At 38.2% G+C, this 12,961-nt stretch overlaps 1 protein-coding gene across 1 annotated transcript in view; it reads right to left on the bottom strand.

Moving 5' to 3' along the window:
* Positions 1–11,233, bottom strand: part of frem3 (Fras1 related extracellular matrix 3) — a 31,682-nt gene extending 20,449 nt beyond the window's left edge. The window contains exons 1-2 of the mRNA XM_016546580.1: positions 6,205–11,233; positions 6,000–6,089 (exon numbers count right to left, since the gene is read on the bottom strand). Coding sequence (XP_016402066.1) covers positions 6,000–6,089; positions 6,205–11,233 — 5,119 coding nt within the window. The remainder of the gene's footprint in view (positions 1–5,999; positions 6,090–6,204) is intronic.
* Positions 11,234–12,961: the final 1,728 nt, after the last annotated feature.

Genomic DNA, 12,961 nt, shown 5'->3' with positions numbered 1-12,961 from the left:
AATTATTATTATAATCTAATCATTAATTATAGTCTCTTTAGAAAGCATTTATGAAAAAATGTTGTTTTTTCATAATGTGCATTTAGCAATTTGCTAAATGTGCATTAGATATTTAATAATATCTTTGGAGTTGATGTTCACTTTGACAACCCTAAAAGGTTAGTTGGTAAAATCTTGTGATTTTCCAAACTTACCTCAAAAAATTACACTTCCTTAGCTGTATTGCATTGTATTATTCACTAATACACATAGTGACCTGCCTCTACTGTGTTTCGGAACAGACCTTTTAAAACCCCTTTATAACCATGCAATCTAAACAGATGCATTTGCAACTGATATTTTGATCCACTATCACTAATGTACCATCATTTCCAGAGTGAATTTAGCCATCAGAGTTGACAGTCACCTGGGGCAATTTCTAAACAGTTTTGTTGCTATGTTTGGAAGGCAGGTGCTGTTTAACAGTGACTGTGGAGGCCACCTCAGTTTTCTGACTGTGCACTTTTTCTTCTCTTTCTCACACCATTTCTTAGTGGTTTTCAGATTCCAAGAGTGGGAACTGACAGCTGTATCCTCACTCCCTGCATGTATCCCCTCCCTTGTTCTCCCCTTTTGTCGGCTTTTATCTGTGCATGGGAGCAACAACTGAGGCAGACAGCAGGCACTGTCTGGGTGGCCCAAACCCACTGTCATGACTCTTTCTGCTTCTTTCTACACTCTAGGGGGATTTGTGTCTACAATGAACAAACAACACAAAAGTGTCTTGAAAGCAGAATGTTTTCTTATGAGTGTTTCAGACTGTTTTCTCACAATGTTGTTTTTAGTTCACTATAAGTCATGAGAATTTGAGCAGTGCAATAGCAGTTTTGTGGTGTTACAAAGTATTTAATTTAAGGGTTTCTGTTGTAAGCTGGAGCGGCAGTAAAGACCAGTAAGTATCAGCATCACTGAGTGGTGGTAACTCATTTAATGGGTTCAGGCATCACAGAGGGATGTCTGAAGCTCTGGAAGTATTTATGACTGCAATAATATATAGAAAGAATGCAGGGCTAAGTAATGGTCATAGTCACACTTATTCAAGTCACCCCAGCCTTTGATACTGCAGAAAAAAAGGAAAGAAAAAGTTATGAACTGAACCCACAGTAATTAAAGCTAACACTAATAGCTTCTGAAAAAATGAATTCCTGACTTTACAACTAACATTTATATTAATAATATAATGGTGATAGTAGTAATAATACCCCAAGGAATTACTTGGCTTTGCTGCTAAAAAATACAACTTAAATACAGCCAGACACACACACACACACACACACACACACACACTCACAAAATTATAATAATCATATTTTCCACTTTTGAATGCAATTTTTATATAGTCTCTGGTTTAAAGGAATTTATTAGGTCCACCAAATGATGTAACAAAATGGGTTTGGCTTGTAGAAAGATTGATGTGCTATATGTAACAACTCTTTGATAAGTATAGAGTTGATAGTTCTGGTAGATCTTCACCTCAGTGCCACTGGTCAATAGATGTATAGAGCCTCAGGCATAGGAGGGAATGCTGGGAGGATATCAATATTCACTTCCAGAGGCATATTGCAAGACTAAACTGGCCTAGTACATCCATATCCCTTTATACTTATAAGAACTAGGGCCATGTTAAGTATCCCAAACATGATAATGTATGACCATGCTTCAGATTAGACCCCATCTGATTTCACGAGGCAACATGAAGTCATATTTAAATATGGGTCGCATCTTTCTGACCTGAGAAGCTTTGGCCATTTCCTCTGCATCTAATAATGGCGTCTCTCAAGCACCAAGCTTGGAAGTCTATGTTAGGCGCCTCATGTAATTCCAGGCATTCCACAGGGGGAATATTTGACAACTGGACACTGGCAGGTACTGTACTTGTCCATGTTACATCTGCGAAAGCCAGGCACCTGATCCCCAAACTGCAGGGTGATAAATTATGGCTTGGTAGACCAGCCACATCCCTTTTGACACCAGTCACCTAAGTTGTCTGTGGCAGGCAGAGGAAGAGAGATCAAGAGAAAGTACTCTTAGGAGGGAAAGGCACCATAGGGTGATCTCAAGGCTCAGATCACAGGAAAAAGTCTGCCATCTGTGAGAGATAAGAATAACACCCGAACCATACATCATATCCTCTTGCAAATATGAGAGTTGCAAGGAGAAACTAGTTCAATGGAGATGTGGCTTCAGTGTTTAGTGTGGTTGTGGCAGCCACTGGCACCAATGAGCAATAAATCTTTTTGGTGTTTACATGTCTGACACACAGATTAGGTGCAGACATCTGTGATGAAAAAGAAACCACAAAACTTGAGAAAGACTTTGTAGACCAGATACTGTTCATGTGATGCCTCCTTAGAATTTGGCAAGCAGAGCACCTATGATGCCTCAAAAGCTCACTAGGTTTTGAAACAGAGCTTTGCTCCCTAGCTTTTTACCAATACTCACGTTTGATTATCTTGAGTAATTGTTGGAAGAAAATCCCAGCCCAACCTAGCAGTATGATCTTCTCCATCTTCTCCAGCTCAAAAGATGAACTAGGTAAGGGGAAGCCCCAGGGTTTTCAGCATATCATGTAATGGCTTTGAGTTTCAGCCAGGCATAAAGAGATCTTTGAAAGGAGATCTGTTAGCAGATCTCTGCTCCTTGACACACAAATCCCTTTCTGCAGTAGTAGCTGGTGCCACAAATCTCAGAGGAAATGCATTCCACCATCTAACAATGATCATATAACATTGCTTTGGATATAAGTTATGTCCCTAATACAAACAGTGTAATTTCTGTTATGAAACCTAAGCTTGTACTTTATAGAAGTATATTTTATGTGAACACTTGACAGCAAATGGAAGTTAAACTATTACGTTTGCTTAGAATAAGAACATGCAATTAATATATAATACATTAATTACATGATTGGCAACTTGCCAATAAATAATTATACAAAGCTTGGTGAATTAAAAGTGTATTTGCTACAGTTGAAACCTGTAGGCAGTTTGAAATTTATTCAGATTTTATTGCACTTACAAAGCAAGTAGATGGTAGGGCTTGTTTAAAAATTAGATATAAGCTATATATATATATATATATATACAGTGTTGGGAAGGTTACTTTGGAAATGTAATAGGTTACAGATTACAAGTTACCCTACTTAAAATGTAATAAGTAGTGTAACTTTTCAATTACTTTATTAATTACACTTTAATTAAAGTGTAATTAATTACACTTTAATTAAACTTTTTGATTACTTTTCTAAATTTCTAATGTTTTCAAAAGCAGATGTAACCCCCTTTGTAATCCTTAACATTTTCATAAGTAACTGTAATTTAATTACATGTTTTTTCTCAGTAACTGTAACTGATTACAATTACTTTTATTTTGTAATTAAATTACGTAATTCCGTTACATGTAACTAGTTACTCCCCAACACTGTATATATATAAGCTTGACTTAAAATGATGGACTGGAATCCAAATTATGTCCTTTGTGGTTTAACTTAGCAAATTGGGTGGAAATGTAACATAAATGAAGTTAAAATAAATTAAGCCAAATGACCTGTGTACTGTAGGTATGTTATCCAACAGCAACTGATTGAAATGTTTCCACATGGTTCACACTGCACATAACTTTCATATTATGGCTAGCATTCTGCATGGTATCCATAACAGGAATTCTCTCTTTACACCTAATCTTCACTCCTTCTGGCCTTAGAAACTCTGATCTATACATGGATGTGTGTATCAGTGAATAGCATGCAAACTATTGTGTCTGTGTATAGCTCAGATTCCTTTTGCTTAGTTTGTGTGCAAACATGCAGTCTGAGAAATCTTAAAGCCTTTAAACTTAAACATGCTTAAAACCCCTTAATTGTCACCATCCCACCTGTGGGACACTTGGCACTCTTTTATTTTGTTGTCCTTTTTCTCTATCAAATGTTTTAGTAATCATCATAAATTATATATCGTTTGAAAGCTTAGAAGCCCAAGATTCATCCTGTGAAAAAACATTTTGAAATCGGACATTGCGTTACCATGGAAATGGTACTTTAAAATATTTTGGCGTCTCCTCACCCTTACCGTGCAGTGTCAAGTGTCATATTACAAAATGCATTACGGTCTTTTACAATCAAAACTTGTTATAATCTTGACATAAAACATATCATTGTTTCACAGTCTCAGGATTCCATATTTGGCGGTTATTTTGTAATAGTAATATTGACAAATAAATCTAGACATTTGTGACAGAAAAATGCATCAAAAAAAATTCAATGGAGTTTTGATGGCACCCGGTGGCTGTTTGTGGTATAACGCCCTAAATAAAATCTCACAGAAACCTCAATTTTTTTCATATCAACTTCAAATTTGGAACATAACTTATTTAGACATAAGGCTTTACTTTCTTAGCAATTTTAGAGTAAAACATGTTATGTAAAATATTTATTTTATATAAAATATAATAAAAATTGTACAGTGCATTTTCTTTACAGTAAATTTAAACTTCTATACATTTTTGATATTTAATTTTTTGAAAATTTTGAAAAATTTTAAATAATTCCACTTCTGCAATAATCTGCTGACTGTCTTCTTTAAAAAGAGACCAACATTTCCTCTGTATTCCAAAGTGTTCATGAATTATAACAATTTAAGTTTGGATAGTGCACTTTAATGCCTATTTTAAAAAATGGGGGGTGACAGTTAAGGGGTTAATATACTTGATAATCAGGATGATTAACTTGTATTGATAAACAAATTGATAAACTTCAGGTGCCCTCCATGAAAAATGTTACATCTGTTATGGGGTTGCAGAGAACTTATAAAACACCTATGTTTTTTTGCTGGTTTCTCAAACAGAAATTATGAAAAAATAACTGGAAAGGGAACAAAAAATTGGTTAATTTTGAAATTACTGTTATTTATTTATAGCTTTAGGTACTCTGGATCCCCACAAATAAATATTGTAAATTCAGTCTTAACAGAAGGGGAGAGTTACTTTGAGAAATGTATATGTAAATACACCTCCAGCTAGGATGTGAACCTGTTCAAATCCTATACATTAGCTATAGCCTATATGAATTTTAGATATCATAGTGTGTCTGTAATCTGAGGTTTGTAAAATGTACTAAAAATTATTACTGTTTAGAGAATACTGTTTGTAAGTACCCGATTCTTTTGGGACTATGTCTGAATGGTATTGTTTCTATCATGTTGGCTAGGTCTCTGAAAAATGTGTATCTTTCTTGGCTCTTATAGCAGTGACTGCCTCCAGCTGAAATGTTGCCGAAGAGATGCAGTGCCAGCCCTAGTGCATGCTCCAGTTCCTACGCAGTTAAAGTGCCATCAGTTAAACTGCTAACAAGCAAATGTCTGTACCCGTTTAAGTTTACAATTAAGGATTTCATACAGATACACAACCTTGTTTGTGCTGATCAAATGAATTAACATTGGCAGTGAATTCAAATATAAGTAAAAATTAATTCCTGGACGAAAAACTACAGCCTTGCTTAAGGTTACTGGGAAATGCTTAGACATTCTGTTAAGAAAATTATGCTCCTCACTCCACATTAGCTAAATGTTATTATTTACTGACCACAAAAGCTCTACCAACTTGTCCAGGCTCATCCAAGTTTTAAAAGATTTTTGGTTTAGTCAGTGTTTCATTTTTCATTTCTGAATGCGTGTTTGTGTGTGTCATGACGAGCTGGCATACAGTATGATTTCCAAACCTGACAGTTAAACTCAGAAAAGGTTGGCATTTTGACCAGATACAATTAAGAAGCACTGAAGCATCAAAGATTGGTTAATACTGACTCTGACAAAGAAATACTCTGCTAATTATAAACCAACCTAGAAAAGTCCCCTTCAGCAAAATTGATTTAAATGAGAAACGGAGAGCTTCAGAATTCCTACTGTAGCTTTAGTAACACATGACACTTCCAGTTAATGAGAGGGGCCAGGAAGAGACATTCTTACCATTGTCTTCCACTGTGAAGTAGAATATGTCACTTGTGGCATTGGACCCATCAAAAAGCACATAGCAAATCTTCATGTCATCAATATCCGCTAATAAGGAGAAAGGACAGAGTATGAGAAGTTGGAGATTAATAAATCTTAAATAACACTGACAGGTTTTGCATAGTATATTTCAGAAACAAAAAGGTAAACTAGAATTACTTACCCTGTGAAAAAGACTTGATGCTATCATTGCCCAAAGCAGAATTCATTATAAAGCCATGAAGAGGAGTCTCAGTTACAACATACTTAAGAACTTTGTTTGGGCTGTCTCTGTCCTCAGCCTTTAGAGCTTTGCTGGTAATCAAAAATCCAAGGTGCCCAGTATGAAGAACCCTAAGTGTGGGTGCTGCTTTGTTTACAACGATTTGAGGCACCCCATTGTCCACCGTGGTGATGTAAATAGTCATCACCTGAGGCTTACGAGTTTCATATACAGTATCAGGGAAAACATAAAATTCAGTGTGAGTTCCATCAGTAACTGTGAAAGAAAAGCTGTCTTCATTTGTCTCTGTGCCATCATGCCTATAAGTTATAAGGTTTTCATTTAGGTCCTGCTTGGTAAAGGATGTAATGACTTGCGTTCCATTGAACAGAAGCTGACCGTGAACTGGCACTTGAGTCACTACAAATCTCAACAGGTTGTCTGGTGTGTCACGGTCCTCTACTGTCAATTCAAAGGGTGTGATCAGCTTGGTTTCTCCCTCCCCCAACGCCAACTTGTTGGTCGTCAAGACTGGCTTCTTGTTGTCGACATCTGTAATGGATACACGGAAGGTGCGGAAGACAGGGTTGTAGCCATCTGTCACCTCAAACTCAAAGCTGTCCATCTTCACTTCATCATCAGATGTATGGATATAGTAGATCTTGTTGCCAGCTAGCTGCAGCTGGGTGAAGGTGGAGATGGGCACCCCTGGGAGATCGGTACTTTCAAGATGGCCCCTGCTAGGAGCACGAGTAATGCTGAAACTTAGATATTCATCTGGACTGTTGATGTCAGTTGTGCTGAGAAGGTCTGTGGTCAAGGTGACCTTACCTCCCTCTTTGAGGGTCACACCCTTGTTGATAACATCAGGGAAGACCATATCCATGCTGCCAATATTAATGTAGAAGTAGCGATCAATGAGGGGATTGATTCCATCAGTTACATCAAACTTTAGCAAGTCACGGACACCCTCCTGGCCTGTGTGAACATACTGAATCAACTGTTTGTCAAGTTCATCTTGAGTGAAATTCATTCCAATACTAATATTGCCAATGACAAGTCCATGTTTGGTAATTCTCTGAAGATAGCCTTGGCCAGGGCCGTAGCGGATAATGTAAGTAAGTTCTTTGTCTTCAGAATCTAGATCTGTGGCCTTCAGGACTCTGTTACTTATTACTTTGGTTTCTCCAATTTCTACTTCCAGGCCATCATTGATGGCCATTCTTGGGGTTTCATCATCAAGAGGAATGACCATTATAATGACCTTCTCCTCAACAGTGTGCTTCCCATCAGTGAGTCGAATTTCAAAACTGTCTTCCTTGGTTTCAGAGTCATCATGCTCATAAACAATATTGGAAGCCTCCTTGATCTGATCTAATGTAAATTTTACCACTGGAACTGATCCAGTGCTCAACTGCTGAACTATGTTTCCATGTTTTGGGTTTTTAAGTATTTCAAAAATTAATTCATTGTTTGGGATGTCTGCATCAGCAGCATTCAAAATAGGAGTGTCAATAACCAAGCTCATCCCCTCCATGACAACAAACTCACGAATGAAAATCTCTGGCTTTTCATCATTGGCTGGGATGATGACAATGGGGAAAAAGTGCCTTTCTGAAAAGTTAATGCCATCGGAGCAGCAGAAAGTGAATCTGTCCTCCACTGGCTCCACACCCTTGTGAATGCTTTGGACATAATATATGTGACCTAGACCAACATCTTTAATGGTGAATGCAGTGATGGCAGTGCCTGCTCTGGATTTTTCAGAGCCAGGAGCTGGGGAGATGTTCTCCACATAGCCAGATGTGGACTGAACGATAATAGTACACAATATATCATCATTATCAGTGTCAATGTCCTCAGCTTGAATGTGCTCTAATGTGATAATATTTTTCTCACCCTCAATTACTACAAACTGGCCACCCACACTAACTACAGGTGGGATGCTGTCTACAGGGAGAATGGTGACGTGAACACGGACCCCTTGGACTTCGTTGCCACCAACAACCCATTCATCTGACATGTCAGATATGGTAAGATTGAAGGAATCATGCTCTTTGATTGGACCAATTTCACCGCTAGTGTGAACATAGACAACCACACCATTGATTATGTCTTGCTGGGTGAAGCGCTCAGCTGGAGCTCCATTCACCATTATTTCTCCTAGCCTAGGAGGCTCCTCAACTATGAAAGTCAGCATGAGGTCATCTGTATCTTCGTCACGACCCTGGATAACATTACTGGTGATTTCTGTTACGCCATTCTCAAGTACATCAATTGACGCCCCTAACAATCCGGCCGGTAACATAATTTTTGGAGTTTCATCATCGACCGGCTTGATGCTGATCTTGACAGCAATTGGGACTTCATGGAACCCATCACTAATGTCCAGCTTAATGACATCATGAAGAGATTCTTCACCACTGTGGATGTAGGCCAGTCGGCTGTTCTCAATGTCCTCCAACACAAATGTTTGGCCATTAGACATGTCGATTCCTAAATATTGCAGCTGCCCGAACCTGGGAATCTGTGTCACTGTAAATTTAATGTTCTCATCCTCAGTGTCCTGGTCAGAGGCATCCAGTTCATTTTTGGTTATTATATAAGTATTTCGCTCCAGAACAGTGAAACCAGTGTTAGTAATTACAGGGGGTTTGTTGTCAACAGGCTGTAAAAAGATTGTAAACAGTCCATCAACTGAATTACTAGCAGTGTCTTCCACGCTGAATGTAAACTGGACCACTTTGGGAGTAATACCGAGCTCTTGGTCTGGGGGTTTGTATGCCACTTTGTGGTGGTTGACCTGAGCTTGCGTAAACTCACTGATTGTGATGTCAGGGCTATCAGTCAGCACAATGGCACCAAGAGGAACAGGGTTGTTTTCATCTGTGTCAGTAGGAGGTTTGATGATGGTGTACTTAAGATCCCTGTCATCACAGTCCAGATCGGTGTAACGTAGATATTTTTTCTTAAAAAATGTCAGCTCGTATTCTTTGACTTCCATGTGTAATGTGGTGCCAGGGTAAAGTTCTGGAGGAATGTCATCCACCGGATGTATTTTAATGGTGAATGTGTGCTCTCCTGATTGATTTGGTGGGTCATTGTCATCCAGGACTCTGAAGACAAACTGGTCAATCACAGTTGTGGTACTATGAGGTCCTTTATGACGATAGAACAGCTTCCCGTCCAGAATATCCTGCTGAAACCATTCTGTCACCACCTGTTCAAACATCTCATCTGTTGCACTAAATTTCCACGCAGATGGATCCAGAGGAGGCTCCACCTGCTTGAGGAGTAGCTCACCGATGTCTGAGTATGGCTCTTCTAGTATGAATTTAATTGTTGAATCCTCTGAGTCAATGTCTGTGGCACTCAAGATAAAAGGGGAGATTTGCATCACTTCATTCTTGAAAAGCACGATACCGGTGTTTGCATTTATAATGGGGGGTTCATCATCAGTGGGGGCAATTGTGATGGGGAATAAAAACTCTACTTCATTACTGCCATCAGTCATTCTGAATATAATATTGTCACTGTAGGTGTCACTTCCATCATGCTGGTACACAACAATGCCAGCATCTAGATCAGCTGGTGTGAAAAATTTTCTTTGAGACCCTAGCACTGTCAGGTCTCCATGTTTTAAGCCATCAACAACTGTAATCTTCACATGATCAAGATTATCCTCATCGCTGATCTCTAAATTTTGTAAGCTGGATAGTGGTCTTGATTGACCCTCAAAAAGCAGTTGTCCTGTATTTTTGGTTACCACTGGAGCTAAAGTGTTCATTGGCTTCACAACAATCATGAATGCAAAAGGATCAGAAACAGCACCATCAGTGTCAACAATTTCGAATTCAATCTGGAAAATTCTTTCTACATCTGAATCCTCAGAGGGAGGCTTGTAAGCGATCTTCAGGTCTTTTATATCTCTCTGATGGAAAGACGTGATTGGCTGGTTTTGATCATCTGTGCTGATTATATAGCCCTGCTGATAGCCCAGGGGAGATGTTATGTTAAAAATTAATTCATCAGAATCGGATTCAATATCCTCAGCTGCCAGCATATCTGAAGTAATGGCTGTCATCACAAATTGGTCAATCTCCATCATCATCATAGAAATAAAGCTAGGCTTTGGTGGTGTATTTTCAGTACCCTCTTTGATTCTAACCATTATCTGGAAATGTTCCTGTTGAATAGTATTTCCATCATTATCTTGTACTTCCACTAGCATTGGAATATAGTCTCTGTTAGGAGAGTTGGTGGTTGCTGTGTGTTGATACTGAATTCCCTTCTTGACAAAATCATCACAATTAATCATCTGGCCATTAACAGAGTTATCAGTAAGACTACCATACCTGGGAAGTTTGCCTGCACCAACCAGTGTGGTCACCTTACATGTAGTGACACCATCTTCAAACGCAAACTCCAAAGTTTTCTTGTCAATTGGGTTGCTTAGCCCATTTAGCTTGTCCACAACCAGAGGCATGTTACGAGTGAGAATCTCCAGCTGCTGAAAGACCACTTCTACTTCAAGAATGAAAGGAATCACCACTGTGTCTATGTGGGAGTCATACCTCAGCTGTAGTTTTATATGGTCTTTGCTTGGGCTCCGGGAACCAAAGTGAGTATATTTTACCTCTTCTGCTCCAAAAGCGCAGGGGAACTTCTTGGGTGTAAGCATTCCAGGTCTTTGGGCCAGTGGGTCATTGTCCAGGACTGTAATATGACAGCGGTCTCCTGCATGCACTTCAGTCACAAGGTCATTGATAGGGTCCAGATAAACAGAGCGTCCAAAGGGAACTCTAATCCCATTGTTGGCTACCAATATTGTTTCAGCAGTAGGTCCAGGTTGGTGCCTATGACGGAAAGACACGTCAAAAGGATCTGCATCCACTTTAGATAGATAACATCCTAATGAAAGCAATACAAACAGGCACTTCATAGTTGCTCCTGCTGCACTCAGCCTTCCTCTTTGCAGACAACCAGCCATATTTTTATAGCTAGCTGCACTGCATGAACTTGCAAAAATAGATGAACTGCAGTGTCCTAGCAAGATTTGATTCCCTTGATTTCACAAGGCTTGGTTTTGATCTCACTGCTACGTTTCCCCCTCTCTCTGTCCTTACACACAGCACAAGTGCAGCTAACCGACTGAAGCACTGCAGGTAATACTTAACAAGGGAGATAGTGACAGCACAAAGCTCCACCCTCAGTCCAACCTCTCCCACGGCTAATTTAAGGCAGCACAAGGCAGCCCCCCAAAGTGTTGGATTCCCTTCCTCTCTTTTTTTCCTTTCTTACCCACTGAAGGCAGAGAAGTTCATATTAAGACCAGTAAGGAAATAATTTTGCTATAGAAATAAAAAAAAGGAAAGAAAATATATAAACCAAGACAATGCTGTTGTGAAATTCTGAAGTCCTTATTGATGGTGCCACTGATTTGTGATATGTGTGACAAATGCTTTAAGGAATATGTGGTTGCCCAGGATTTTAATTTTTTATTTTTTTCATGGTTTAAGAAAAATGGTCAGGGCATCTGATGTTCAACTTGTGAACATTTCTTCAAAAGTATTCATTTAGTTTACCTTGCCAAAATAACTATAGATATAGCTGAATAGTAGCAACAGCGCCTTCTGTTGGAGTGATAGAGACAAAAATATACAATAAAAAAAAAATATTGGCAATGTGGCATAAATTATATTAAAATATAATAAAAATGTTAACACAAAAAATAAATGTAATGTGTTTCCATAATTGATTTAAACATTTGTATAAAAGATAAATAAGATTGCCGTCCTTTCTGGGAAATAGTTATTCTGAACGAGAAGTCTAAATTTAATTTAATTTTGTTTTTATATAATACAATTTAATTTTTTTATTATTTTATAAAATTTTTAAAAATGTATATTTTATGATTTTTTTATACTGTAAATGTGTGTGTATGTTTGTGTGTGTGTGTGTGTATAGAAGTTAAATCAATTATAATTCATTGATGTGGTACTTTTGGTATTTTTTCTAATAGCACTTTACAGACTTTTTGTTTTCAGTCAATAAATTCATGCTGTGTTTGAATGAAATGATGTGTCTATTTGCTTGTAACGTGTGGGGTCATTTCATGGGGCAGTCGAAAGGTCAAGCCACACAATACACATACCAGTTGGTTAAACAGGTGGACAGAGGCCCCTTTATTGTAGTAAAATAATAAAACAAGAGTTGCATCCTGAATTGTTAATAACTCTTGAACTCAAATAATGAGTTTTATTTATTTATTTAATTTATTTTTCCTTAATTCTTCCAGTTACACAAGCATCAATGTAAATAATCAGCAGCGCTAAGCTGTTGAAAGGTATATTCAGGCACATTTCCTAATGGCACTTTATTTGCCAACCATAAGCATAGTTTGACCAATGGCTTGATTCACAGTGATCCTAATGGGCGTGATGTCCTGCTGCCTGCCTAAAAAATCCTCTCATATAATTTTATTTCTAGAGAGTCCAAATATATCTTTTGCGATTGCAGTCACTGGGGATGGGATTTTAAATGCGTCCACCGGATGATGATGATGGAAATCCCCCATGGTTGTCAGGAGTACATAGAGTTTATGCCTTAATGTGACACATGATCTTGGGCGCCAATACAAGTGTTCAACATCAATTGCAAAAAAAGGAGGAGAAATAGCTTCAATTCTTTGATAACGATTTATTTATTTATATACTAT

This window comes from Sinocyclocheilus rhinocerous, unplaced genomic scaffold (genome assembly GCF_001515625.1).
Source record: "Sinocyclocheilus rhinocerous isolate Xijiao unplaced genomic scaffold, SAMN03320098_v1.1 scaffold580, whole genome shotgun sequence".
NCBI classification, from domain to species: domain Eukaryota; kingdom Metazoa; phylum Chordata; class Actinopteri; order Cypriniformes; family Cyprinidae; genus Sinocyclocheilus; species Sinocyclocheilus rhinocerous.
Note: the sequence above shows the minus strand (reverse complement) of the source record. Positions and strands in the feature narration are given on the sequence as shown.